Genomic DNA, 24534 nt, shown 5'->3' on the forward strand with positions numbered 1-24534 from the left:
ATCTTCCTCCATCACATAGTGCAAAGCTAAAAGAGACTTAACCAAGACTACTGGCTGTAATAGCTGCGAGAGGTGTTTCAACTAAGTACTGATGAAAGGGGATGAACACGTTTAAAATACTGACATTAGTTTTTGAATTTTTAATTTTTCATACGTTTCCTTGTTTTGGGGGCTCTGCTGTAAAATGGAGCATTTGATTCACAAATTTTTAAAAATGTCAGTTAAATTGATCAAAAATCCTGATTGTAATTTCTGTGAACAAAGTGTTGGGGGGGGGGCTGAATATTTTTAGAAGGCAATATACGTCTCTGTGAGTCTTTGTGTCTATGTTTGAAGCATTAGTAATAACCTGTGGTATCAGTACACAGACATCGCCGTTTTGATAACCGTTGTGAGAATTAACTCAAGGCACCTGTGAAGCACAACCCGCAGGACAGCACATCTGAAAACCCATGACTAACAAAACGATACACATAAAAACATCAGCAAGCAGAATGCTCTCAGTAACAGCTACCACCTACCTACCATCTGTAGTGAAATATCCCAATATGCTTCACAGGACACATAGCAGGCAAAGGTTTGGTGAAAATTGCAGGTGTTATGGAAGAGAAGTAGCCAGATTTAGGAAGGAGTGGGGAGGTCGTTGGGTCATTTATTCTATCACTGGTCATACCGTCGCATTACCGTCCCCCTCTGCCCTGGGTGGCCCATTTCAAAGGTCACCTGCTAGGACTGGGAGTGGTGTGAACCCCAGACCAGGGAAAGAGAGGTTTACCCATTATTAACGTTGGGTTTTCTTTTAACTAAAACTAAAGATTTATCTCATGATCTGAAAGCAACGTTCCTTGGGTTCTGTACTTCCTATTTAAACCACTGTGAAAAAGGCTCAGCCCCCGGGTGAACCAAGAGAGCTCGCCGATAATTAGATGACCTAAATGAGAGTTCTTTGGGTTACGGGTCTGAGGCAACGCCAGTGCTCCTTCACGGCTAAGTCTGGGGAGTGGTAGGCATCTCCATGGAAGACTCGTCACTATTAGGATCAGGGTGCTAGAATATGTATGGTTTTCCCAGATGTTCCTTATTTACACAGTGCATGCTCTTCGGCAGAGGTAAAATACGGAATTCCTTCATCACTGGCTGAGATGCTACACCAGGGAAAAGTCTACACCTGTTGTTAGAGCGCAAGACTATTAAACTCCGCCATGGGCAGTCTCAAGTCTGGCTGTGAAAGGAAGAGGATTAGGCATGGGATTAACAACCCCATCCCGGAAAAAACCCAGAACTACAGAAACATCAACAGAAATCCAAGGACCTCATCCCTGGAAGAGAGCCGGTACACCAAGAAGATGGGCTACACCTGGGGACAACTTGAAAGACTGGCCCAGGACAGAGCACCCTGGCGAGCTGCTGTCAGCGGCAAATGCCCCAGTAGGGGTGGTGCGAGGCCACTTGGTTCTTGTTTGTGAAACACCCGGGGATGTCCACTACATAAAGGACGCTGCATAAACGCCAGCTGCAGTTGGAAAATCCTAGCAGTGTATTGGGAGCAGGGCCAGAGGTGGACTTGGTATCTTAATAATCAGGGCACGGGAATTCCTGTGGATATAAGTTAATGAAGCCTTGTAGATACTGGTAGTGGCAAAAATGGTTAACTGTAAACTAGTCCCCAACTTCACAGTGAGTTCCGAGGGAGTTCCTTCAGGAGAGTTCGTGCTAGTTACTCAGGAGAGTTGGTTGACCCAAGAAAGGCATCTGTTTAAGGCACAAATGTGCAAAGCTGTGGCCGCCCTCTTTCAGTCAGTGGCTTGGATCCTCAGAAGTTGACGATCAGATTCTCAGACATATCAGTGAAAGACCAGCCAGGTCAGTAACTTGACAATCTCGTCCATATGAACATTTCCTTCGTTTGCCGAACTATTCAAAAGACTGGAAGGGCGGCAGGGAGGTGGGAATCGGCGGGACTAAATTCTGGCCTGTTGACGTTATTTACAATTGGCTGTGAGAAGGCAGTGTGCTCTGAGAACGGGGCAATGAGTGGGTGATTGGGGGGAGAATAAGGCAAGCGGGAGGTCGAATGGTGATAGATCCAAGCTATGTAAGTCACCGAGCACACTCCGTCCCTGGGGTTTACAGTGGTCAGGGAGAGACTCGGAACCGAACGAGGCTCAGCTTCCAAGGCGAAGCCAGGACTACCATTCCGAAAGCGCTGCTCAGACCTCAGGACACTCAACAGCCGGGAAGTTTTCTTAAACATGTTGGCAGCGTTGTTACGCAGGATCGCAACAGCCGCTACTCAGTCGCAAATGAACCAGCAGCACAATCGGTGAAGGTATCGCAGTGAGCTGGAGGAGGTAAATGTATTGGACTCCAGTTCACCTCCGAAACTGCACGGCGGGGAGCCCGGAAAGTAAACAGTTTAAAGTCTATTCAGAGAGAGCGAGAGAACCCCTCCCTCAGTACCGTTCTTTAGGAGAGATACAGCGAGGATACAAATCAAAAAATTTGAAGCAACACACAAAAGGGGGATGTAAGTCAGCAGGCCAGGCAGCATCTATGGAAAACAAAAACCGTGGACGTTTCAGGTCGAAACGTCGACTGTTCGTTCTATTCCATAGATGATGACCTCCTCCCCCATTTTTGAGTGTGTCTCTTTCAATTTCCAGCATCTGCAGATTTTGTCTGTCAAAACTAACGTTGAAGAGGGTAGGGCAAAGAAGGGGCGGCCCATGTCGAACTAACAACCGCGAAACACGATGGGATAGCCGACCATAAACATAAGATACTCTAAAGATGCCTGAAATCCAGAGCAACACATGCAAAATGTTAGGGGAATTCAGCGAGTCAGACTGAAGGGGAATCAACAGTCGATGCTTTGGGCCGGGACCCTTTTTCAGGCCTGGAAAGGGGAAGATGCCAGGAAAAAGGGGTGAAGGGGGACAAGCTAGAAGTGATAGGTGAAGCTAGGGGAGAAGGGATGAAGAAAGCAGCTGGGAAGTGATAGGTGTAAAGGTAAAAGGCTGGAAAATGAATCTAAAAGGAGAGGAGAGTGGACCGTGGGAGAAAGGGAAGGAGGAGGGCCACCAGGAGTAGGTGAGAAGAGGGGAGAGATCGGAGCGGGACAATAGAGAGGGGAGAGGCCGGAGCGGGACAGTGGAGAGGGGAGAGGCCGAAGCGGGACAATTACCATAATTTGGAGAAATCAATGTTCATGCTAGCAGGTTAGAGTCTAGCTGACCATTGGGAGGACTGAATTAGAGTCAGATACCTTAAATAAGATGCTAAATTTGCTGGGGAGGGGGGTTACTGAGATATTAACAGGTCAGTTCTGGGACAGGGATGGTGGGGTAGGGGAGGAACTGAGATATTAACAAGTCTATTCTGGGACAGAGACGGGGTAGCGGGTGTTCTTTATGGGCTAGGGAGAATTGGACTCTGAATGAAGTGGTCTGTTCCAGACCTTCATTAACACCTGACCAGAGCCCCGCAGGATCATACAGGGACAGCCACTGTATAAACTGTCCGGGAGAGGCAGCCTGGGGTACAGAGTTGTAGCCAGCAACTTCACCCTCCCCATAACCTTCAACTGAAGCATTTTACAATGAAGCATAGTTAAAATTAAACATGATTAAGGTCAAAAGTAAACGAGAGGTTCTGCAGATGCTGAGAATAGCACACACAAAATGCTGGAGGCACTCAGGTCAGGCAGCATCTACGGAGGGGAATCAACAGTCAATGTTTCGGGCTGAGGTTTAATGATGGTCTGACGATCTGATGAAGGATTTCAGCCTGAACCCATCAACTGTTGATTTCCCTCCGTAGATGCTAACCAACCTGCATTTTAAATGTGTTACTAAGGTCAAAGATAATCGGGAATGTAGGAACATCACACGATGAGACGGCAATAGAAGCTGCTTCACCACCTCAACCTCCTCTCCGGAGAATCTTCCAGCTCCAGTTCCCTAACCTTACCTTTAGCTCTTGGGCTGATCCGTGCTTTCGGGATTCCCCGGAAACTTTGCCACTGTTCTTTGCTGGAGTTTACCTTCCCCCCAACCCCGCCCCGCAACCACCACCCCCGCGCAGTGGTGGGGAGGTACCAAAGGTACATTCAGTAGTCGGACACCCGGGGCAGGCGGCGGAGGATCGGACGGTGGGACTGGGACGTGCCCGCCCGGCGCACTGGGACGCAGGGCAGGGAGGTTCGGTCCGTAGGGAGTCTGTCGAGAACAAGCTATCCCCCAGGGGTGATCAGAAGGCGGGGGAGAGGCTGCAGCGTGTGGTCAGGACACTCAAGGATGGAGGGGCGCGCTGACCCTCAACCTTGGAGCAGTGTGGCTTCCCCCACCCCCGACAACCGAGGACTCACTCCCCCCGCCCTCCCATACCCCGAGTTGAACCACACCACGTTGTCTATTTTGAAATCCATGCAAAGTCGCAATGGGCCCCGTCAACGGTACAGGACCTCGGGGGTCCGGAGGGGGTGCATGCTTCCGAGTCCGTGTCGCTCTCCCCTTCAGCGATGTACAGCCTGGTCTTGGCCCAGGGGCTGACGCCAGGGTAAGGGCCCTGGCCAGCACTCTCCAAGTTATCCTTGGACTGCGAGATGCTGAAGCCGCTGTAGGAGCGCTCCAGCTCCTCATGGTCCACCGAGGGGATGGAGATGGATGTGTCGCTGTCCCTGTCTCTCAGTGCCCCATCTGGCCGCTTGCAGGCGTGTTCCTCATATCTCCCGTGCTCCCTGCCTGGCCCCCCGTGGCTGGACATCCGATCGTGGGAGGTGGAGGGCGGAGGTGGGATCCTGATGAAGGCCGTGCCATCGCCCACAGGCGAGCTGACAAAGGTCAACGTGCCATGGCTGTGACGGCTGAGGCCGTTGGCCGAATGTTGGTGAGAGGAGGCTGACGGCGGGCAGCCCTGGGGCGCTAGTGTTGTCCCCGTGTGCCCGGGGAAGGGCCTGAGCGTAGCGCACGGGCAGCCACTCTTGTTGACGTTGGTGTTCTTCTCGAGGAGCTCCACGTTGTCCACCGGGCTGTGGTAGGGCGGCGCCGGGTCCGGCTCTTTGGAGATGAAGTAAGCCTGGCTCTCCGACTGTGGGATTCCCATCTGCTGCATGTAGATGTTGACTAGGAAGTCTAGCTTCTTCTCCATGGAGTGAACCTGCAACACAGACAGCCTGGTCACTCATCCCAACCCAGACACCACTGAACAGCCACCCAATAACCAGCTCATTAATGAATTACCCCCTGACCAGCTACCCAACAACCAGTCCTCTAGTCACCAACCACCCTACAACCAGCCCATTAATGACTTGCTCACTAACCAGCTGTCCAATAACCAGCTCATTATGAGTTATGTTCTGACCAACTGCATAATTACCATCCCATTAACGACTTGACCACTAACCAGTTGCCCAATAATCAGCTCACTTGAGTTACCAGCTGCCCAACAAACCATTAATTAGCTGTCCAAGAACCAACCTATTACCTAGCCACTACTAACAACCCCCCATTAACCATCCATTCAGTAATCCGCTGCCCAACAACCAACCTATTAACTAGCCATTCAATAACCATCTACCTAGTAAGCAGTCACCATGAACCAGCTGCCCAATTATCCCATTTACTAGCTAACCCTAACCAACGGCCCAACAGCCAATCCATTAACTAATTATGCACGAACCAGTTGCCCAATAACCAAGCCTGTTAAAAAGCCATTTATTAGCAAGTTGTTGTTCAACACTCATCCACAAACCAACCACCAGTCATTCAAACACTAAACCACAATGTTCTTGCCTGCCTTGCTCCAATTTCCATGTGCCCATAGTCAGAATGTGATTGCTGTCCTTGTTTTTCACCTCATCGTCCTTCCTCAGGTTAATGAGGAGCTCTTTGGTTTTACTAAATTTGAGTGAAAGGTTGTCATGTCACATCACTAGGCTCCTCATCTCCTTCCCGTACTCAGACATCACTATTTCAGATACGGCTCACTATGGTAATATCATCCACAAGAGGCATTCCAACCTGGGGTCCACGGTGGAGGTGCATGCTTCCAAGTCCGTATCACTCTCCCCTTCAGCGATGTACAGCCTGGTCTTGGCCCAGGGGCTGACGCCAGGGTAAGGGCCATGGCCAGCGTGCTCCAAGTTATCCTTGGACTGAGAGATGCTGAAGCCGCTGTAGGAGCGCTCCAGCTCCTCATGGTCCACCAAGGGGATGGAGATGGATGTGTCGCTGTCAGCGCCCCATCCAGCCACTTGCAGACATGTTCCTCATATCTCCCATGCTCCCTGCCTGCCCCCCCCCATGGCTGGACATCCGATCATGGGAGGTGGACATCCGAGGTGGGATCCTGATGAAGGCCATGCCATCGCCCTCAGGCGAGGTGACAAAGATCAACGTGCCATGGACCCCTTGCTTAATGGTATTGGTCCATGGTCCGTGGCATAAAAAGGGTTGGGAACCCCTGAAGTACAAACTTGTAGATGAAGTGAGACCAGAATCTGGATGTGCAGGGAGTAAATTAGAATCAGTCTGCCCCTCCTGTGATTACCTCCCTCCTTTGATCAGGGACAAGTGCCAATAAACCTGCTCAATTTTACATTAGTAACTTAAGCCCATTACTCCTACGAGGGCATAGGTCCACAGAAAGCAGCTCGCCAGATTCCTTTCTCCAGAGCCCCCAGGTTGCCCCCAGGGTAGCCCATCCTCTTGGTGTTAGCTTCAAGGTAACATTGCCAGGTGTTCTTTAGTCGGCCCCTCTTCGCTTTCCCTAAGGATTCTACATTCCATGCTCCAATGCTAGTGGTCCTGGATGATAGTATGATTGTCCCTGTGGCTTCCACAGACTTGTGCCTTTCACCACGCAACTTCATACATTTTCTTTGCAAAGACCCTTCCTCTCCTGGGGATAAGGTCTCTAGCGTTTCCATTGTTCTGTTTTTATGAGATGGGGTTGCAAGCCTCATGCCCACTCCATTTTGTGTCCTGCATACTAAAAGGAAGAGAACTGAAGCCAGCCAGGGCAGCCGGTTCACTGCTCAGCTCTACAGATACAAGCAGCTCGAGGTGCCTAAGGTCCCATGGGGCAGGGATGTACCTACACTCATGTCCGCATTAATAACACACACTTCCATGGAAGTGCATTTCAGAGCCAGGTGCAATATTTAACTACTACCTGATGCACTCTGTACACATACCTGAGGTCAAATCTCCACCACCCTGCATAAAGTTAACCCCGGAGTTTAACTTATCAGCAGTACCTTCAATAATCAATCAAACTTCACACAGAGGCAAAGAGAATATCCAAATGTAGTGACAGACTATCCCTCTGATCCTGAATCTAATGCTACAGAGTTCTACCCAATAAGGATTGGATGTCTTATGAGGGTAGTTTGGGCGAGCTAGGACTTTTCTCATTGGAGTGAAGCAAGATGGAAGGCAACTTGGTAGAGATGTACAAGATGATAGGAGTGTGTACATGGGATGCCATGGTATCACAGTGATTATCATGATGCTGTTGCAGCTTAGGGCATCGGAGTTTGGAGTTCAATTCCGGCATCCTCTGTATGGAGTCTGTACATTCTCCCCATGGAATGTGTGGGTTTTCTCCAGGTGCTCTGGTTTCCTCCCTCAATTCAAACAAATAGCAGATAGTAATTTCATAGGTCATTGTAAATTATCCCATGATCAGACTGGGGTTAAATCAGCATTGCTGAGCAGCAAAACTAAATAAAAATAAGAGGCACGGATTTAGTCACTAGCCAGAGACCTTTTCCCCAGGACGGAAATGCATAATTTTAAGGTTATTGGAGGAAAGTATTGGGGGACGTCAGAGGTAGGTGTTTACACAGAGACCAGAGGGTGCATGGAAAGCCTTGCTAGTGTGGTGTTTGAGGCAGATACATTAGGAACATTTTATTAACTCACAGACCTAGGAGCAGAGATTCAGCCATTCGACCCATCATATCTGCTCTGCCATTCCTGCATGACTGATTTATTGTCCCTCTCAACCCCATTCTCCTGCCTTCTCCGCGTAACCTGACATCCTGATTAATCAAAAACCTATCAACCTGCACTTTCAGTAGACTAAATGTCTTTGCCTCCAATGCCATCTGTGGTAACGAATTCCAGATTCACCACCTCTGACTAAAGAGATTCCTCCTCATCTTTGTTCTAAAGGGACATCCCTCTATTCTGTGGCAGTGCCCTCTGCTCCTAGACTACCCCACTACAGGAAACATCCTATCTAGGACTTTCAATATTCGATTGGTTTCAATGAGCTCCCCCCTCATTCTTCTAAACTCCAGTGAGTTCAGGCCCAGAGCCATCAAAAGCTCTTCATATGTTAACCCTTTAATTCCCATCATCACTACTGTGAACCTCCTCTGGACCCCCTCCAATGCCAGCACATCTTTTCTTTGATAAAGAACCCAGAACTGTTCACAATACTGCAAGTGCAGTCAGACAAATACATCCTTTCTCTTATATTCTAACCCTCTTGAAATGAATGCCAACATTGTAGTTTCCTTCCTTACTACTGACTCAATCCACAAGTTAACTTTTGCACGGGAAGACTCCCAAGTCCCTTTGCACCTTTGATTCTTTAATTTTTTTCCCCCTTCAGAAAATAGACCATTCATTTTTCTACACCACATTCCATCTGCCACTTCTTCGTCCATTCTCCTAATCTGTCTAAATCTTCCTGCAGACAGCCTGCTTCCTCAACACTACTTGCCTCTCTTTGTATCATCCACAAATTTGGCCCCAAAGCTATCAATTCCATTATACAAATTGTTGACATTTTAATGTGCAAAGAACCCTCCCTCTTGAGAATCTTCTGCAGCTGCTGAGACATTCTGGACCCTAGCACCTAGGAGGCAACACATAATCCTGGCATCTCTTTTGTGGCCTCAGAAACTCCTGTCTGGCCCAACTATCACCACCACTCTGCCCGACTTTACATTTCCCTGCTGAGCCTCAGAGCTGGCCACAGTGCCACCAGGGTATATCCAAAGGAGTATACTTGTGCTTAGGAGAATGGCCACAGGGGAACTTACTCCACTTGCTTCTCATGGTGATCACCCATCTACTATCTGAAGCCTGCACCCTGGGTGTGACCATCTCAGAAACAGTCTCATCTTTGAGGTTTTCAGCCTCTCAGATGATCCTGAGTGTATCCAACTCCAGCTCCCATTCCTTGACTTTGTCAGTCAGGAGCTGCAGTTGGATGCACTTTCCACAGATGTAGTCATCAGGGAAACTCTCAGGTGCCCTGCTATCCCACACAGTACAGGAGGCGCATTCCTCTGCCTACACTTGTTATCCCTCCAACTTCGAGCTTAAGTACTGGCCTGTCTCTTTATCTTCAAAGCCTGACCACTCTAACACTGTCCACTCCAACAACAGCTGCTCTGCTTACATGATTCTTGTTGGTCTCTGCAAAATGCTTAAGAGATTGTTATGATTGCAGCCCAACAAAAATAGGCAAATAGTTGAAAAAAAGTGGACTTGTATGTGAAAGAGAAGGGTTGGCTTAATCTTGGAGTAGGTTTAAAGGATTGGCATACAGGCCCTTCGTGTGGGCCGAAGGACCTGTACTCTATGTTCAATGGACCAATGGCCCGTCTCTGTGCTGTATGTTTCACTGTGATTGGATCCTCTCTCAGTTTATGCCTCAGGTATCAGAACTTGATAGAGACCACTCTCTACACTAGTCGCCATTCGTTACCTGTCGTTCCATCTTGCCCAGCCGCCCCATCATACTGGGATCTTCTGGAACCTCTGTGTCCGCTGGAATCTTGGAGCGGTCTTTCTCCTGAATCTGGGGACCTCGGCCGACGATTTGGTCGACTCTGCCATTGGGGAGGAGACACACAAACAGCTCAGGAAATAGATTAGAATGTGAACCAGCCCTTGGCCCAGCAGAACTATCCCATGACGAGCAGAGGTTAGAGTCAGAATGCAAGGCAACAGGTTAGAGGTTACTGGAGCTCTTTAAAGAGAAAGATTTGTCAGAAGAGGAAAGAATTCTTTTTAAGGAAAGAATAGGTGGGAAGTTTTCTTTCTTTTTGTGAAGGGTGGAGGAGGAAATGGTTATGCAAAAAGCCTGAAATTGATCTGAACAGCAATTATCAGAAATACATTTCCCCACAATGCAACTGCAGAGACATGCAGGTACGTGAAACCAACAGACAGAAAATTAAGCACAGTCATGAAAAGCTAGTAGCTGAGACATTTACACAGAAAGCAGCTGACGACAAAGGCAATTGTCTTCTATAAACAAGCTGGACAAAGGTAGGCACTCAATAAACCACTGAAGGGGAGGTTATAATCTCCGCAGTCAATGGCATAAGAGTCAACATTGAAGCGAAGGTGATATCAGAATGAGGGGAGTGACCTTTTTTGTATCTAGGTCTCGGTGATTTATATGCAGAGTTATGATTCCACATTCAGCTAGGGGTGGTGGTAATAATAATCCATTTATACAGGAGCACCACTCTGAGCCAGACGTGGAAATTGACAGCAGGGTCAAAACATTCCACAGTGTGGGTAGCAAAGTTCTGTCAGTACTAAACCATGCAAAATTTTCTAAATTCAGAGACAAAGATAAACTTCTGGAGCAACTCAGCGGGTCAGGCAGTGTCTGTGGAGGTAAAGGGGTGGTCGATGTTTCAGAACCAGCATCGGGACTAAATTCAGTATCAGGCACCTTCAGCACAAGAAAGAGTTGTCTCTGCTCTCACCTTACTGATGTGCCTGAAAGCGAGCCACCAAGTATAACAATGTCCAGAACTTGTGAGGTGTGGCGTGCCAAGTGACGAATGGGAAATGGATTCACCATGTAGACAAACACAGTTCATGTGGGGCTGATGCTGACACCCTCTGGGAGAGTCAGGTTGGACAGGAGCCCAGGTCTTTACAGATGCTGCACCATGCCAGCGTGCCACAGAGAAAGACTCCAGCTGAGGGAAGGATGGGAAATGCTTGCACTAGTGGAGATTGTTTCCCCTGAGTGGCAGAGCGGAAAAGGACAACTGCTGTTGGGAGTGTTGAGTGTACACAAGAAGGGAGCCAAGTTGGAAGGAATTGTCAGTTTAAGAATTGACATGACCAGGAAGAATCCCCTCTCTGCACTACAAAGGAAGTGCATCGTGGAACCGGGGCTGTGCAAGGAATTTATCTTGGGCACAAGGCTGGGGAAAGGTGTCGTAAAGGAATACTGCTTGTAGTCTTGGGCCACATCCAATAAGAAGTTGACACAGGTCAATCAGATAAGGCTGAGCCAACGAAATTGAAACAACTCATTGAATCGATAAGAAAAAGGGTATAAATGGAGGATTTTGGGAGTACAGCCAGCAACAACTCTGTGGGGACCAACCATCACAGAAGTGGATGCCCCCGTGTCTGGAATGTGGCGATTACATCGGGATCCGGAGGAACACCTGCGCAGTAGAGACTCCCTTTCACAGGTACTACCTTTTCTGACCTTTGACTGTTCATGGAGGGTCAGGGAAACCAAGTGGGTGTGCGCATAGCTATCTAGTTCTGTAAATTCATGTTTTTTTTAACTGAGCCAATAAAGGTACTTGTCAGTAAATGTAGATTCTCTCTGTGCCTACCTGATCATTATTGATGACCGTTAGTACCTATAACAAAGGAGAAGGGCAAGGGGTGAATTAGAAGACTACAACATGGAGAGGGTTCTGTAAAACCATACCTCGTGTTTTCACCTGTACTTGTTTAAGACAGAACCACACTTGCTTTTATAAAGCAGTCTGAATGGAGAAACATGTTGCAGGCTCATCATAGATGCCCAGTTTTACGGGACATCTTGAAGAAGACAGTTGCCAGGTGTTTGGAGAAGAAAGGCTACAGTGAAGAGCTGACGGGTGTTCAGAGGCAATGAGGGGGTCAGTAGAGCAATATTCACAAAATTGTGCAAAAGAGACGGGGGAACCAGCATTCTGGCAGACAGGTTTGCCTCTGCTACACGGGTGTGTTTAAACTAAGTAGTGGGGGGCGGGGGAGGAGAGGAAATATAAGGATGGAGTTGAAGGGAAAGAGAGAATAAGGAAAGATAAGAAAGACAACAGAATTAACAGGGAAGAAAGCGCAGAAAGGGATCGGAGAGTATGGCCAAGTGCAGTACGAATCAATGTGAAAGGTAAAGGGAGTAATAGATTAGAAGTATTATATATGAATGCATGAAGTATAAGAAATAAAGTGGATGAGCTTGAGGCTCAGTTGGAAATTGGCAAGTATGATGTTGTAGGAATAACAGACATAGCTGCAAGAGGACCAGGGTTGGGAAACGAATATTCAAGGTATACATCCTACCAAAAGGACAGACAGGTGGGCAGAGGGGTGGGATGGCTCTGTTGGTGAGGAATGAAATTCAGTCACTTGCGAGGGGGGGGCACAATCAGGAGATGTAGAGCCAGTATGGATAGAACTGAGAAATTGTAAGGGCAAAAATACCCTGATGGGAGTTATCTACAGGCCCCCAAACAGTAGCCTGGATATAGGGTGCAAGTTAAATCAAGAGTTAAAATTGGCATGTCGCAAAGGTAATGCTACAGTTGTTATGGGGGATTTTAACATGCAGGTAGACTGGGAAAATCAGGTTGGTACTGGACTCCAAGAAAGGGAGTTTGTGGAGTGCCTCCGAGATGGATTCTTAGAGCAGCTTGTACTGGAACCTACCAGGGAGAAGGCAATTCTGGATTTAGTGCTGTGTAATGAACCAGATTTGATAAGGGAACACGAGGTAAAGGAGCCATTAGGAGGTAGTGACCATAATATGATAAGTTTTAATCTACAATTTGAGAGGGAGAAGGGAAAATCGGAAGGGTCAGTATTGCAGTTGAACAAAGGGGACTATGGAGCCATGAGGGAGAAGCTGGCCAAAGTTGACTGGAAAGATACCCTAGCAGGGATGACAGTGGAACAACAGTGGCAGGTATTTCTGGAAATAATACAAAAGGTGCAGAATCAGTTCATTCCAAAGATTCTAAGGGGAGTAAGGGGTGACCGTGGCTGACAAGGGAAGACAAGGATAGTATAAAAATAAAACAGAAGAAGTTATAACATAGCAAAGATGAGCGGGAAGCCAGAGGATTGGGAAACTTTTAAAGAGCAACAGAGGATAACTGAAAAGGCAATACAGGGAGAAAAGATTAAACACGAAGGCAAACTAGCCAAGAATATAAAGGAGGATAGTAAAACCTTCTTTATATATGTGAAGAGGAAAAAATTAGTTAAGACCAAAGTTGGGCCCTTGAAGACAGAAATGGGTGAATTTATTATGGGGAACAAGGAAATGGTAGACGAGTTGAACAGGTACTTTCACTAGGGAAGACACAAACAATCTCCCAGATGTAATAGTGGCCGGAGGACCTAGGGTAACAGAGGAAATGAAGGAGATTCACATTAGACATAAAATGGTGTTGGATAGACTGATGGGACTGAAGGCTGATAAATCCCCAGGGCCTGATGGTCTGCACCCCAGGGTACTTAAGGAGGTGGCTCTAGAAATTGTGAACGCGTTGGTAATTATTTTCCAATGTTCTATAGATTCAGGATCAGTTCCTGAGGACTGGAGGGTAGCTGATGTTATCCCACTTTTTGAGAAAGGAGGGTGAGAGAAAAAAGGGAATTATAGACCAGTTAGCCTGACATCGGTGGTGGAGAAGATGCTGGAGTCAATTATAAAAAATGAAATAGTGGCATATTTGGATAGCAGTAGCAGGATAGGTCCGAGTCAGCATGGATTTATGAAGGGGGAAATCATGCTTCACTAATCTTCTGAAATTTTTTGAGGATGTAACTATGAAAATGGACAAGGGAGAGCTAGTGGATGTAGTGTACCTGGACTTTCAGAAAGCCTTTGGTAAGGTCCCACATAGGAGATTAGTGGGGAAAATTAGAGCACATGGTATTGGGGGTAGGGTACTGACATGGATCATAAATTGGTTGGCAGACAGGAAACAAAGAGTAGGGATCAACAAGTCCCTTTCAGAATGGCAGGCGGTGACTTGTGGGGTAACGCAAGGCTCGGTGCTGGGACCACAGCTATTTACAATATACATTAATGATTTAGATGAAGGGATTAAAAGTAACATTAGCAAATTTGCAGATGATACAAAGCTGGGTGGCAGTGTGAAATGTGCGGAGGATGTTGAGATAATGCAGGATGACTTGGACAGGTTGGGTGAGTGGGCAGATGCAGTTTAATGTGGATAAATGTGAGGTTATCCACTTTGGTGGCAAGAACAGGAAGGCAGATTACTACTTGAATGGTGTCAGTTAGGAAAGGGGAAGTACAACGAGATCTTGGTGTCCTTGTTATCAGTCACTGAAAGTAAGCATGTAGACAGCAGCCAGTGAAGAAAGCTAATGGCATGCTGGCCTTCATAACAAGGGGAGTTGAGTATAGGAGCAAAGAGGTCCTTCTGCAGTTGTACAGGGCCCTGGTGAAACCACACCTGGAGTATTTTGTACCATTTTGGTCTCCAAATTTGAGGAAGGACATTCTTGCTATTGAGGGAGTGCAGCAGAGGTTCACGAGGTTATTTCTCAGGATGGCGGGACTGTCATATGTTGAAAGATTGGAGCGACTGGGCTTGTATCCACTGGAATTTAGAAGGATGAGAGGTGATCTGATTGAAACATATAAAATTATTAAGGGATTGGGTATGCTAGAGGCAGGAAACATGTTCCCGATGTTGGGGGAGTCCAGAACCAGAGGCCACAATTTGAGAATAAGGGGTAGGCCATTTAGAACGGAGTTGAGGAAAAAGTTTTTCACCCATAGAGCTGCGGATCTGTGGATCTGTGGAATACTCTGCCTCAGAAGGCAGTGGAGGCCAATTCTCTGGATGCTTTCAAGAAAGAGTTAGCTAGAGCTGTTAATGATAGCGGAGTCAAGGGATATGGGGAGAAGGCAGGAAGTGGGTACTGATTGTGGATGATCAGCCATGATCACAGTGAATGGCGGTGCTGGCTTGAAGGGCCGAATGGCCTACTCTTGCACCTATTGTCTATTGTCTATTATTCAAATACTGCAGGATTGCAGCTTTACAATGGTTTTATCAAAGGTGGAAATGTTTTTAGTTCATCAGGATCAAGCTAGGGAGCAGCACAGAACCGTAGCAGTTAGCACAGCGCCTTACAGCACCAGCTGTAAAATTGGGGTTCAATTCCTGCTGCTGTCTGTAAGGAGTATCTTCATTCTCCCTGAGACCATGTGAGTTTCCTCCAGGTGCTCCAGTTTCCTCCGACGTTCCAAAGATGTACAGGTTAGGGTTCATGAATTGTGGGCATACGATGTTGGTGCCAAAAGTGTGGTGACATTTGCAGGCCACCCAGCACAATTCTCGCTGATTTCATTTCACACAAACGACACATTTCACTGTTTGTTTCAATGTACATGTGATAAATAAAACTCATCTCTTATTCAGAGATATTTAGAAACAGTTGGAAAATTTGTCCTCTCAAGCACCTCGAACCAGCTGATGAGAATCCAACTTAAGAGCTGCTCAAGTTCGTTTAACGTATGAAGAGTGTTTGATAGCACTGAGCCTGCACTTGCTGGAGTTTAAAAGAATGAGGGGTGATCTAATTGAAACCTACCGAATGGTGAAAGGCCTTGATAGAGTGGATGTGGAGAGAATGTTTCCTATAGTGTGGGAGTCTACGACCAGAGGGACCTCAGAATAGAGGGACATCCCATTTGAACAGAGATGAGGAGGAATTTCATTAGCCAGAGGGTGGTGAAGCTGTGGAATTCATTGCCATAGATGGCTGTGGAGGCCAAGTCACTGGGTATATTTAAAGCAGAGGTTGATAAGTTCTTGATTAGTAAGTGGATCAAGGGCTACAGGAACGTGGTCAGGAGAAAGGGGCTGAGAGGGAAACTAAATCAGCCATGATGGAATGGCAGGGCAGACTCAATGGGCCAAATGGCCTAATTCTGCTCCTCAAACTTATGCAGAACAGTGCTGGAAGGGTCTAGTGGTTGGGTGGACAGAGGTTGTCTCTGCCCTGGGAATACTTCTATGTTCCTTTGCCCAAGGCCTTTAATTCTGGTAGTCCACCATTTATCCAACACAAGCTTCGGCATGCCAGCATTGCATGGCTCTCCAAATGGAAGCAGCTGACATGGGTCCCAGTGCCCTTGCCTGAAGGGCAGCCCATGCTTCATTCAACCACATGCTCTCATGCAGCACCAACCCTAAAGCTCTGATATGGTTTGGTTCCTGTTCAGTCCCCAGCAGCAGGATCACAAACATTCCCAATTGCTTAAAAAGAAAGCAAAAAGCGTTGAGAACTCTGCAGCACACTGCAAGCAATAACAGCTAAACCCCTTCATCAGACACTTCTCTGACCTCAACCTAGACTCTTGCATAGTGCTGAGGGATCTTGAATTTAACAAAATAATTAGAGGATATTTTGAATAGATCTTACTGTTTTTGTGAAGCAGGTGTATTCTTCTAGAAGGGGTTTGGCTGTTTGAATATATAATTCTTGAGTGAAAAGAAAGAACATTCTGTTGATGAGTCCTAACCTAGGAGAGTATTGGATTGAATCTTTGGAGGTGGTGAGGACTCCTTTAAGCTTCTTATGCCGGGGAGTTGAAGGGGGTGGGGGGCCCACAATCATATCTATCCTGGCAGAGTAAATAAAAGAGAACAGCAGCAAATTGCATAGTGAAGTAACGTGAGGAGACAGAAGGAATTCGTATCATCACAGTCAGAGAAAAAGCCAACCCCATGGCAGGCATGTCAAGGGCTGATGGAGAGGTTGGGTAAGGAACCATTTGTCAGTGAGAGCTCCAACATTTGGCTTTCTTCAAAGGAAGGATGAAACGATCAGTTTCCATTGAAGACCAACAAGGCAGCCCTAAGTCATGGGCTTTGAATTGGTGCACCTTACTCCCAACCCCACCACCACCACTCTGTGATAGACACAGGAGAATCCGCAGATGCTGGAAACCTGAAGTTGCACACACACAAAATACTGGAGGAACTCAGCAGGTCAGACAGCATCTATGCAGGGAATGATTGTCCCCTTCTTTTCCAGTCCTGACAAAAGGTCTTGGACCTAAATGTTGATTGTTCATTCCTCTCCATAGATGCTGCCTGACCTGAGTTCCTCCAGCATTTTGTTGTTGCTCACTCTGTGCTTGTACGTTTCTGCTCTTGTTCATTCACCCACCAATGTTGGTAAATGTAGACCAAGGGTGAAGGTTATGAGTCAAGAGTAGAAGTCAAAGAGAGAGTGTGAAGCAGAGTTTGTGACTAAGGGTCGCTTAGCTCAGGGATAAAGGACGAGGCCTCCACAATGTGAGGAGATGAGACTGATGACCTACCACTGGCCATGCCACAGTCTGCTGGTGGTCTCAGTATCACTTCCTCGAATGTATCAGTGTGCCTCAGAGCCAACAGCTGTAAGCCCCACACTCCCAGGCTTTAACTCTCCTCTCTCTCAATCCACCACAGGACACCTTCAAAAGGCAATGCCTCAAAAAGGTGGCATCTATCATTAATGATCCATCACCCAGGACATGCCCTCTTCTCATTGATACCATCAGGCAGGAGGTACAGAAGCCCGAAGACACAAAACATTTCAGGAACAGCTTCTTCCCCTCCACCATCAGATTTCTGAATAGACAATGAAAACTACCTTGCTGTTTTTGCACTACTTATTTAATTTAAATACATACTTTTTATTGTACTTTTTAGTTTTTTTTATTATTATGCACTGCAAGGCAACAAATTTCACGACATCAGCTGGTGATATGAAACCCGACTGATTCTGACACTACTTCAGACCGCACGATTATCTTTGCATTGTTCTGCTGTTTTTAGCTTGTCGTTGTATTGACACCACATTTGCTCTGTGAGCTTTTTGCAAAAAAGGAATTTCATCGAACCCTGGTCTATGTGACTATAAACTCATCTGAATCTAACAAGCACGGAAATATGAAAATCTGCCAAACCTTTGCAAGGGTCCATACCAAAAAGTATTGTTTTAATCGTGTTGCAGATACAGGGCTTTGCTTCTCTGCATGTGACACTGGCTTACCTCACAAGATAGTGGGTGTTTTATTGGCTGGCGATCTCCCCAGGTGCCCTCTGCCTCTCACCTTCAACTCTCACTAGACTGTGCGTGTCAGTGGGCTGGAACCCTCCACCTCTCACCAGACAGTAGGTGTCAGACTGCTGGAACTCTCTCCAAACTGAAGACGTGCCCTCTGCTCTCACCTCCGACCACTCTTGGGCATCAGCCATCCAAATCATTCCCCATTTGTACCAACACCGACGTCAGACAGCCCTAAAATTGCTGGTGAAGGTGACGACTCTTCTACCAGGGAGCTATGGAACGGGATTCATTCCTGTCATTGAAATGAATTATGGAGATGGTGGCTCTTTTAACCTGCCTTGTGTCCATTCTCCAGCACCCACTTACCACACCAAAACCCCTCAACCTCTGATTGATTTCCAGCTCCTGACACATTCTGGGGAACCAAATTGAGATGCCACACCCTCTGCATAAAGAACATTTTTCGCTAGTCCTCACCTGCAGCGTTCTGAATTGAAGGATCAGCGAATTTGGCCTATAGCTTCCTATACACATTCTACCAATTCCTATAATCACCTTAAATACCTTAGTCCTTCACCCCTTAATCTCTTTGTTCAGGTTACAAGACGGCTGCAATCTGACTTCACAATTTAACCGTTTCAGTCCTGCTAATACAAGTGACTGCATGGACACCACATTGAACTCATCCTGTGGTGGGGCTCCCCACCCCCAATGGAATTATCATACGAGGACTAACCAGAGCTCAATATGACTTTAAAATAACTCGTTCAAACCTCTTTGCAGAAAAGACAACATCTCGTTAACATTTTGAACTCTCTTGTAAACATAAAAGACTACTTAGTGACTCCAATCTCGATAAAGCCAGGCATTGTGTATAAGAGTGAACAGCCATCATCTGTTTCCCCAGGGTGGTGAATCTGTGGAATTCATTGTCACAGATGGCTGTGGAGGCCAAGTTGTTGGGTGTATATAAAGTGGATGTTGGTAGGTTCTTGATTAGTAAAAGTGTCAAAGGTTACAGGGAGAAGGCAGGAGAATGGGGTTGAGAGGGATAATCACCCATGATAGAGCAGACCCAATGGCCTAATTCTGCTCCTATATCTTGTGGTCTAATTTTAAGGTGATTGGAGGGAAGTGTGAGGGGGGTGTCAAAGTTCTCTTTCCCACACAGAGTAGTGGGTACATGGAACACCCTGCCAGAGATGGTTGTAGAGGCAGATACATGAGAAACATTCAAGGGACGCTTAGATAGGCACATGATGAAAGAAAAATGGAGGACTATACGGGAGGGAAGGGTTAGATTGATCTTAGAGTGGGTTAAAAAGTCAGCACAACATCATGAACTGATGGGCTGTAAGGTGCTGAAATGCTCTATGTTCAGACCAATGAGAACAACTCTCTCTAATATCCAATGGATTGCCCTCAAGAGTTCGTGACACTAAAACGCAATGTCCACAGCTTGGCTCCCTCATTTATCACATCAATGAATCTTAGCAACTTTAGGAAGGTACGCAAGGTACTAGAAGAGGTATCAAAACCTTCTGTTCCAAGGAAAAGAGTAGAACTGTCAGCTTTGAACAACCATGAGGTATAGAGCAAGCTGGGGCTCACTTCTTTAGGAAAGAGAGCTGATAGACATCAGAACCCTCTGTGATTCCAAAACGTTAAGGGTAGTGGTTCCACTTGTGGGGAAGCCTAGAACCGGGATTTCCAGAACGGTATTTGGGGTTGTATTAGGTGACACATTTTCATCAAGAATCAAGAAACGTTTTCAAATTGTAACGGTCAAAGGTTCCTGACCTGCCTGAACCCAATAAGTGGCAGGACAGTCAGGGAGGGATCGACCGGTGGGGGAGGGGGGTTTAAAAATCGACCAACGGGATGGGGTTGGGGGGGGGAGAGAGGGATCAACCAGTGGGATGTGGGGGGGAGAAGGAGGGATCAACCGGTGGGAAGGGGTTGGGAGGAGAGAGGGATCGACCGGTGGGACGGGGTTGGGGGAAGAGAGGGATCGACCGGTGGGACGGGGTTGGGGGAAGAGAGGGATCAACCAGTGGGACGGGGTTGGGGGGAGAGAGGGATCAACCAGTGGGACAGGGTTGTGGGGAGAGAGGGATCAACCAGTGGGACAGGGTTGGGGGGAGAGAGGGATCGACGGGGGGGACGGGGTTGGGGGGAGAGAGGGATCGACGGGAGGGGACGGGGTTGGGGGAGAGAGGGATCGACCGGTGGGACGGGGTTGGGGGAAGAGAGGGATTGACCGGTGGGACGGGGTTGGGGGGAAGAGAGAGATGGACCAGTGGGACAGAGTTGCGGGGAGAGAGGGATCAACCAGTGGGACGGGGTTGGGGGGAGAGAGGGATCGACGGGGGGGACGGGGTTGGGGGGAGAGAGGGATCGATGGGGGGGACAGGGTTGGGGGGAGAGAGGGATCGACCGGCGGGACGGGGTTGGGGGGAGAGAGGGATCGACTGGCGGGACGGGGTTGCGGGGCGAGAGGGATCGACTGGCAGAACAGGGTTGTGGGGGAGAGGGATCGATTGGTGGGATGTGGGGGAGAGAGGGATCGACCAGTGGGATGGGGTTGGAGGGAGACAGGGATCGACCGGCGCGACGGGGTTGGGGGGGAGAGAGGGATCAACTGGCGGAACAGGGTTGGGGGGAGGAAGGGATCGACCGGAGGGACGGGGTTGGGGGGAGAGATCAACTGGCAGGACGGGGTGGGGTTGGGGGGGGGGAGGGATTGACCAGCGGGATGTGGGGGGGGTGGGGTCAATCATCTTCTTCCTGCTCACCGGAAAACACAATTTTATTAGACGGTCTCTAACCTTGTCTTTAGAGGTCAAGGTCACCCAATGACTCTATCAGCTTCCTTTATGTTCATTTCATTTTTGGTTTTGCCCAGCAAACATCTTCCACCTCAACAAGAAAAGTAACTCCTAATTTGACATCTTTCACTCATTCTTTGGGTATACTATTTCTAGCAAGGATTTGTTATGAATGTAGACAATGTATATCCAGAACTCTTCCACACCAACTGCAACATGGTATAAATGGCCTGAATGATTAAGGACACTCAGTGTGCATGTCCCACACGCATCAACATGAGCTCACATCCTGCGGAGTGAGTGTGTGTGTGTGTGTGTGTGTGTGTGTGTGTGTGTGTCTCCGTCCCTTCCATTTGTATGCTCCCCCCCCCCCACAGTCTGCACGTGTGCATCTCCTCCCCCACACCCACAGAGCATGTGTGTCTCTGTGTATGCATGTTCCGCTGTGTCTCAGTAGGGGACAACATATCTAACACCGACTGAAAATATATTAAATATTCTCTATCAGTATGCCTGAACATAGTAAATTCATACAGCCACATTTCTAGAACATAGAAATCTACAGCACATTACAGGCCCTTCGGCTCACAATGTCGTGCCGACCATGTAATCGACTCTAGAAGCTGACAAAAATTTCCCTACCACATAGCCCTCTATTTTTCTAAGCATCATGTACCCATTTAAGAGTCTCTTAAAAGACACTGTTGTATCTGCCTCTACCACCTTTGCATTCCACGCACCCACCACTCTCCATGTGGAAAAACTTACCTCTGACATCCCCCTTGTACCTACTTCTAAGCACCTTAAAACTTTGCCCCCTTGTGTTAGCCATTTCAGCCCTGGGCTTCTTTGTCTTCTGGTGATTTTGGTCATGGTGACAGAACCCACTGCACTGATACCCCTCCCAGCAAAGGAACCAGTAAATTCCACCTGCCTCATGGGTTCCTGCCCCAATATCCTGTTGACTTCATGGTACTGTCTGACCCCTAGGGATCAACCTCTATCACAAAGGCTTCCCAGACAGCAGCAGGAGCTGGGAACATCCTCTGGGAACCACATCTCTACCAATACACTCCGTCTCTCTAACTACGAGCAACTTGCCCACAGGAGATTTCACATGGTCATATGTTAATGAGGGGTTTCTGTTGGGCAGGAATGCTGCTGTCAAACTGCGCACAGCAGCTCCCCACAGCTCCATGGTAGTGAACAGCTCCACTGGGGTCTTTGGTCCTGAAGCAGGAAGAAACAGTGATTTAACATCTCCAAAAGATGGCTCCTTCACCAGTGCACGACACCCCCAGGATCCCGGTGGGTGCATCAGAAAGGATTATGTGCTCATTCGTAATTCTTTTAAAATCTTGCTCAAGATCTCATGTCTCTTACATTTAAACATTCTCCCTCATAACAGGTCAGCTTTTTTGAACTATGCTCCTAAACTGGAATTCACCAGGATGATTCCCGGAATGAAGGGGTTAACATATGAGGAGCATTTGGCAGCTTTGGGCCTGTACTCACTGGAATTTAGAAGACTGCAGGGGAGACCTCATTGAAACCTACCGACTGTTGAAAGGACTAGATAGGGTGGATGTGGAGAGGACGTTTCCTGTGGTGGGGGTATCCAGAACTAGACAGCACAACCTCAAAGTTGAGGGGCAACCTTTTAGAACAGAGGTAAGGAGGATTTTTTTTTAGCCAGAGGGTAGTGAATCTGTGGAATGCTCTGCCACAGACTGCAGTGGAGGCCAAGTCCGTGTGTAGATTTAAGGTGGAATTTGATGGTTTCCTAATCAGTCAGGGCATCGAAGGATATGGCAAGAAGGTAGGTGGATGGGGTTCAGTGGAATCCGGGATCAGCTACAATGGAATGGCGGAGCAGGTTCGAAGGGCTGAATGACCTAATTCTGCTCCTGTGTCTTCTGGTCTTATGATCTAATCAATACCTAAAACTATAAAGGATGCAGACTCAGTTGACACTTTTAAACACCAGCTCAAAACCTATCTATTTAAACTTGCTTTTAACTAACCGAACTTTGTCTTTTGGTTTCATACTCGCACTTTTTCCCATTGTAAAGCAATTTGAACGATATTATCTGTGTGAAAAAGGCTCCATCGATAATCTATTATTATTATTATAATACCACCTAATCTGAGTTTAGAAAGAAAGGTTTTACAGGGCCGGCAAGACATCTATTACCTTATCCCATTCACCTTCTCAGCCTCTTCGGAGAGCAATTGAAATGGAACACATTAACCAGAGATAAAACCATAAGACATGGGAGCAGAATTAGGCCATTCGGTTCATTGAGTCTGCTCTGCCATTCCATCATGGCTGATTTATTATCCCTCTCAACCCCATTTTCTTGCCTTCTCCCCTTGACCTTTGACACTTTTTCTGAATAGGTACTTTTACTGGATTGGTACATGGAGCTTAGAAAAAGAGGACTATAGGTAAGCCTAGTAATGTCTAAGGTAGGGACATGTTCAGCACAACTTTGTGGGCCAAAGGGCCTGTATTGTGCTGTAAGGTTTTCTACGTTTCTAAGTCATCAGGAACCTATCAACCACCACTTTAAATATACTCAATGACCTAATCTCCACAGCCGTCTGTGGCAATGAATTCCACACATTCACCACCCTCTAGCTAAAGAAATTCCTCCTCATCCCTGTTCTAAAGGGATGTTCCTCTATTCTGAGGCTGTGCCCTCTAGTTCTGGACTCATTCACTATAGAAAACATCCTCTCCACATCCATTCTATCTAAGGCTTTCAATATTCCAGGTTTTAATGAGATTCCCCCCTCGTTCTCATTCTTCCAAACTCCAGCGAGTACGGGCCCAAAGCCATGAGGCACTCCTCATTCCCAGAATCATTCTTGTAAAACCTCCTCTGAACCCTCTCCAATGTCAGCACATCTTGCCTTAGATAAGGGGCATGAAACTGTTCACCGACTCTGAGTATGATCTGACTAATGCCTTATAAAGCCTCAATGTTACCTCCTTGCTTTTGTATTCTAGTCCTCTCAAAATGAATGTGAACATTGTCTTTGCTTTCCTCACCACTGACTCACAGATATGGTCTTACAATACGATAAAAGGCCCATCGCCAGGTTGCCCATGCTGACCAAGGTGCCTGCCTGAGGGGATCCTATTTGCAGATGTTTGCCCTCTGTCCCTCCATGAGCCTGTGGGTCTATGTGTCTGGAGCCAGACTGCGGCATTAACGCTCCTCGATGCTGACTCTGTAACCTGAACACTGTGGTACTACACTCCCTAAAACCTTTCCCTGAGTAAGACAGAACAGCTGGCCACACAAGCAGCCATCGGCTGGCTAGATAAGGTGGATGTGCAGAGGATGTTTCCTATGGTGGGGGTATCCAGAACTAGAGGGAGCAGCCTCAAAATTGAGGGGGATTTTTTAGAACAGAGGTAAGAAAGGATTTTTTTAGCCAGAGAGTAGTAAATCTGTGAAATGCTCTGCCACAAGACTGCAGTGGAGGCCAAGTCTATGGGTATATTTAAAGCGGAAGTTGATAGTTTCCTGATCAGTCAGGGCATCAAATGTTACAGGGAGAAGGCAGGAGAATGGAGTTTGGAGGGATAATAAATC

General features: G+C 47.3%; 1 protein-coding gene across 1 annotated transcript in view; it reads right to left on the bottom strand.

Moving 5' to 3' along the window:
• Positions 1–4410: 4410 nt before the first annotated feature.
• Positions 4411–24534, bottom strand: part of kcnq2b (potassium voltage-gated channel, KQT-like subfamily, member 2b) — a 137873-nt gene continuing 117749 nt past the window's right edge. Inside the window, exons 15-16 of the mRNA XM_072279937.1 lie at positions 9727–9850; positions 4411–5157 (exon numbers count right to left, since the gene is read on the bottom strand). Coding sequence (XP_072136038.1) covers positions 4411–5157; positions 9727–9850 — 871 coding nt within the window. The remainder of the gene's footprint in view (positions 5158–9726; positions 9851–24534) is intronic.

Source organism: Mobula birostris, chromosome 2, assembly GCF_030028105.1.
Source record: "Mobula birostris isolate sMobBir1 chromosome 2, sMobBir1.hap1, whole genome shotgun sequence".
Classification (NCBI taxonomy): domain Eukaryota; kingdom Metazoa; phylum Chordata; class Chondrichthyes; order Myliobatiformes; family Myliobatidae; genus Mobula; species Mobula birostris.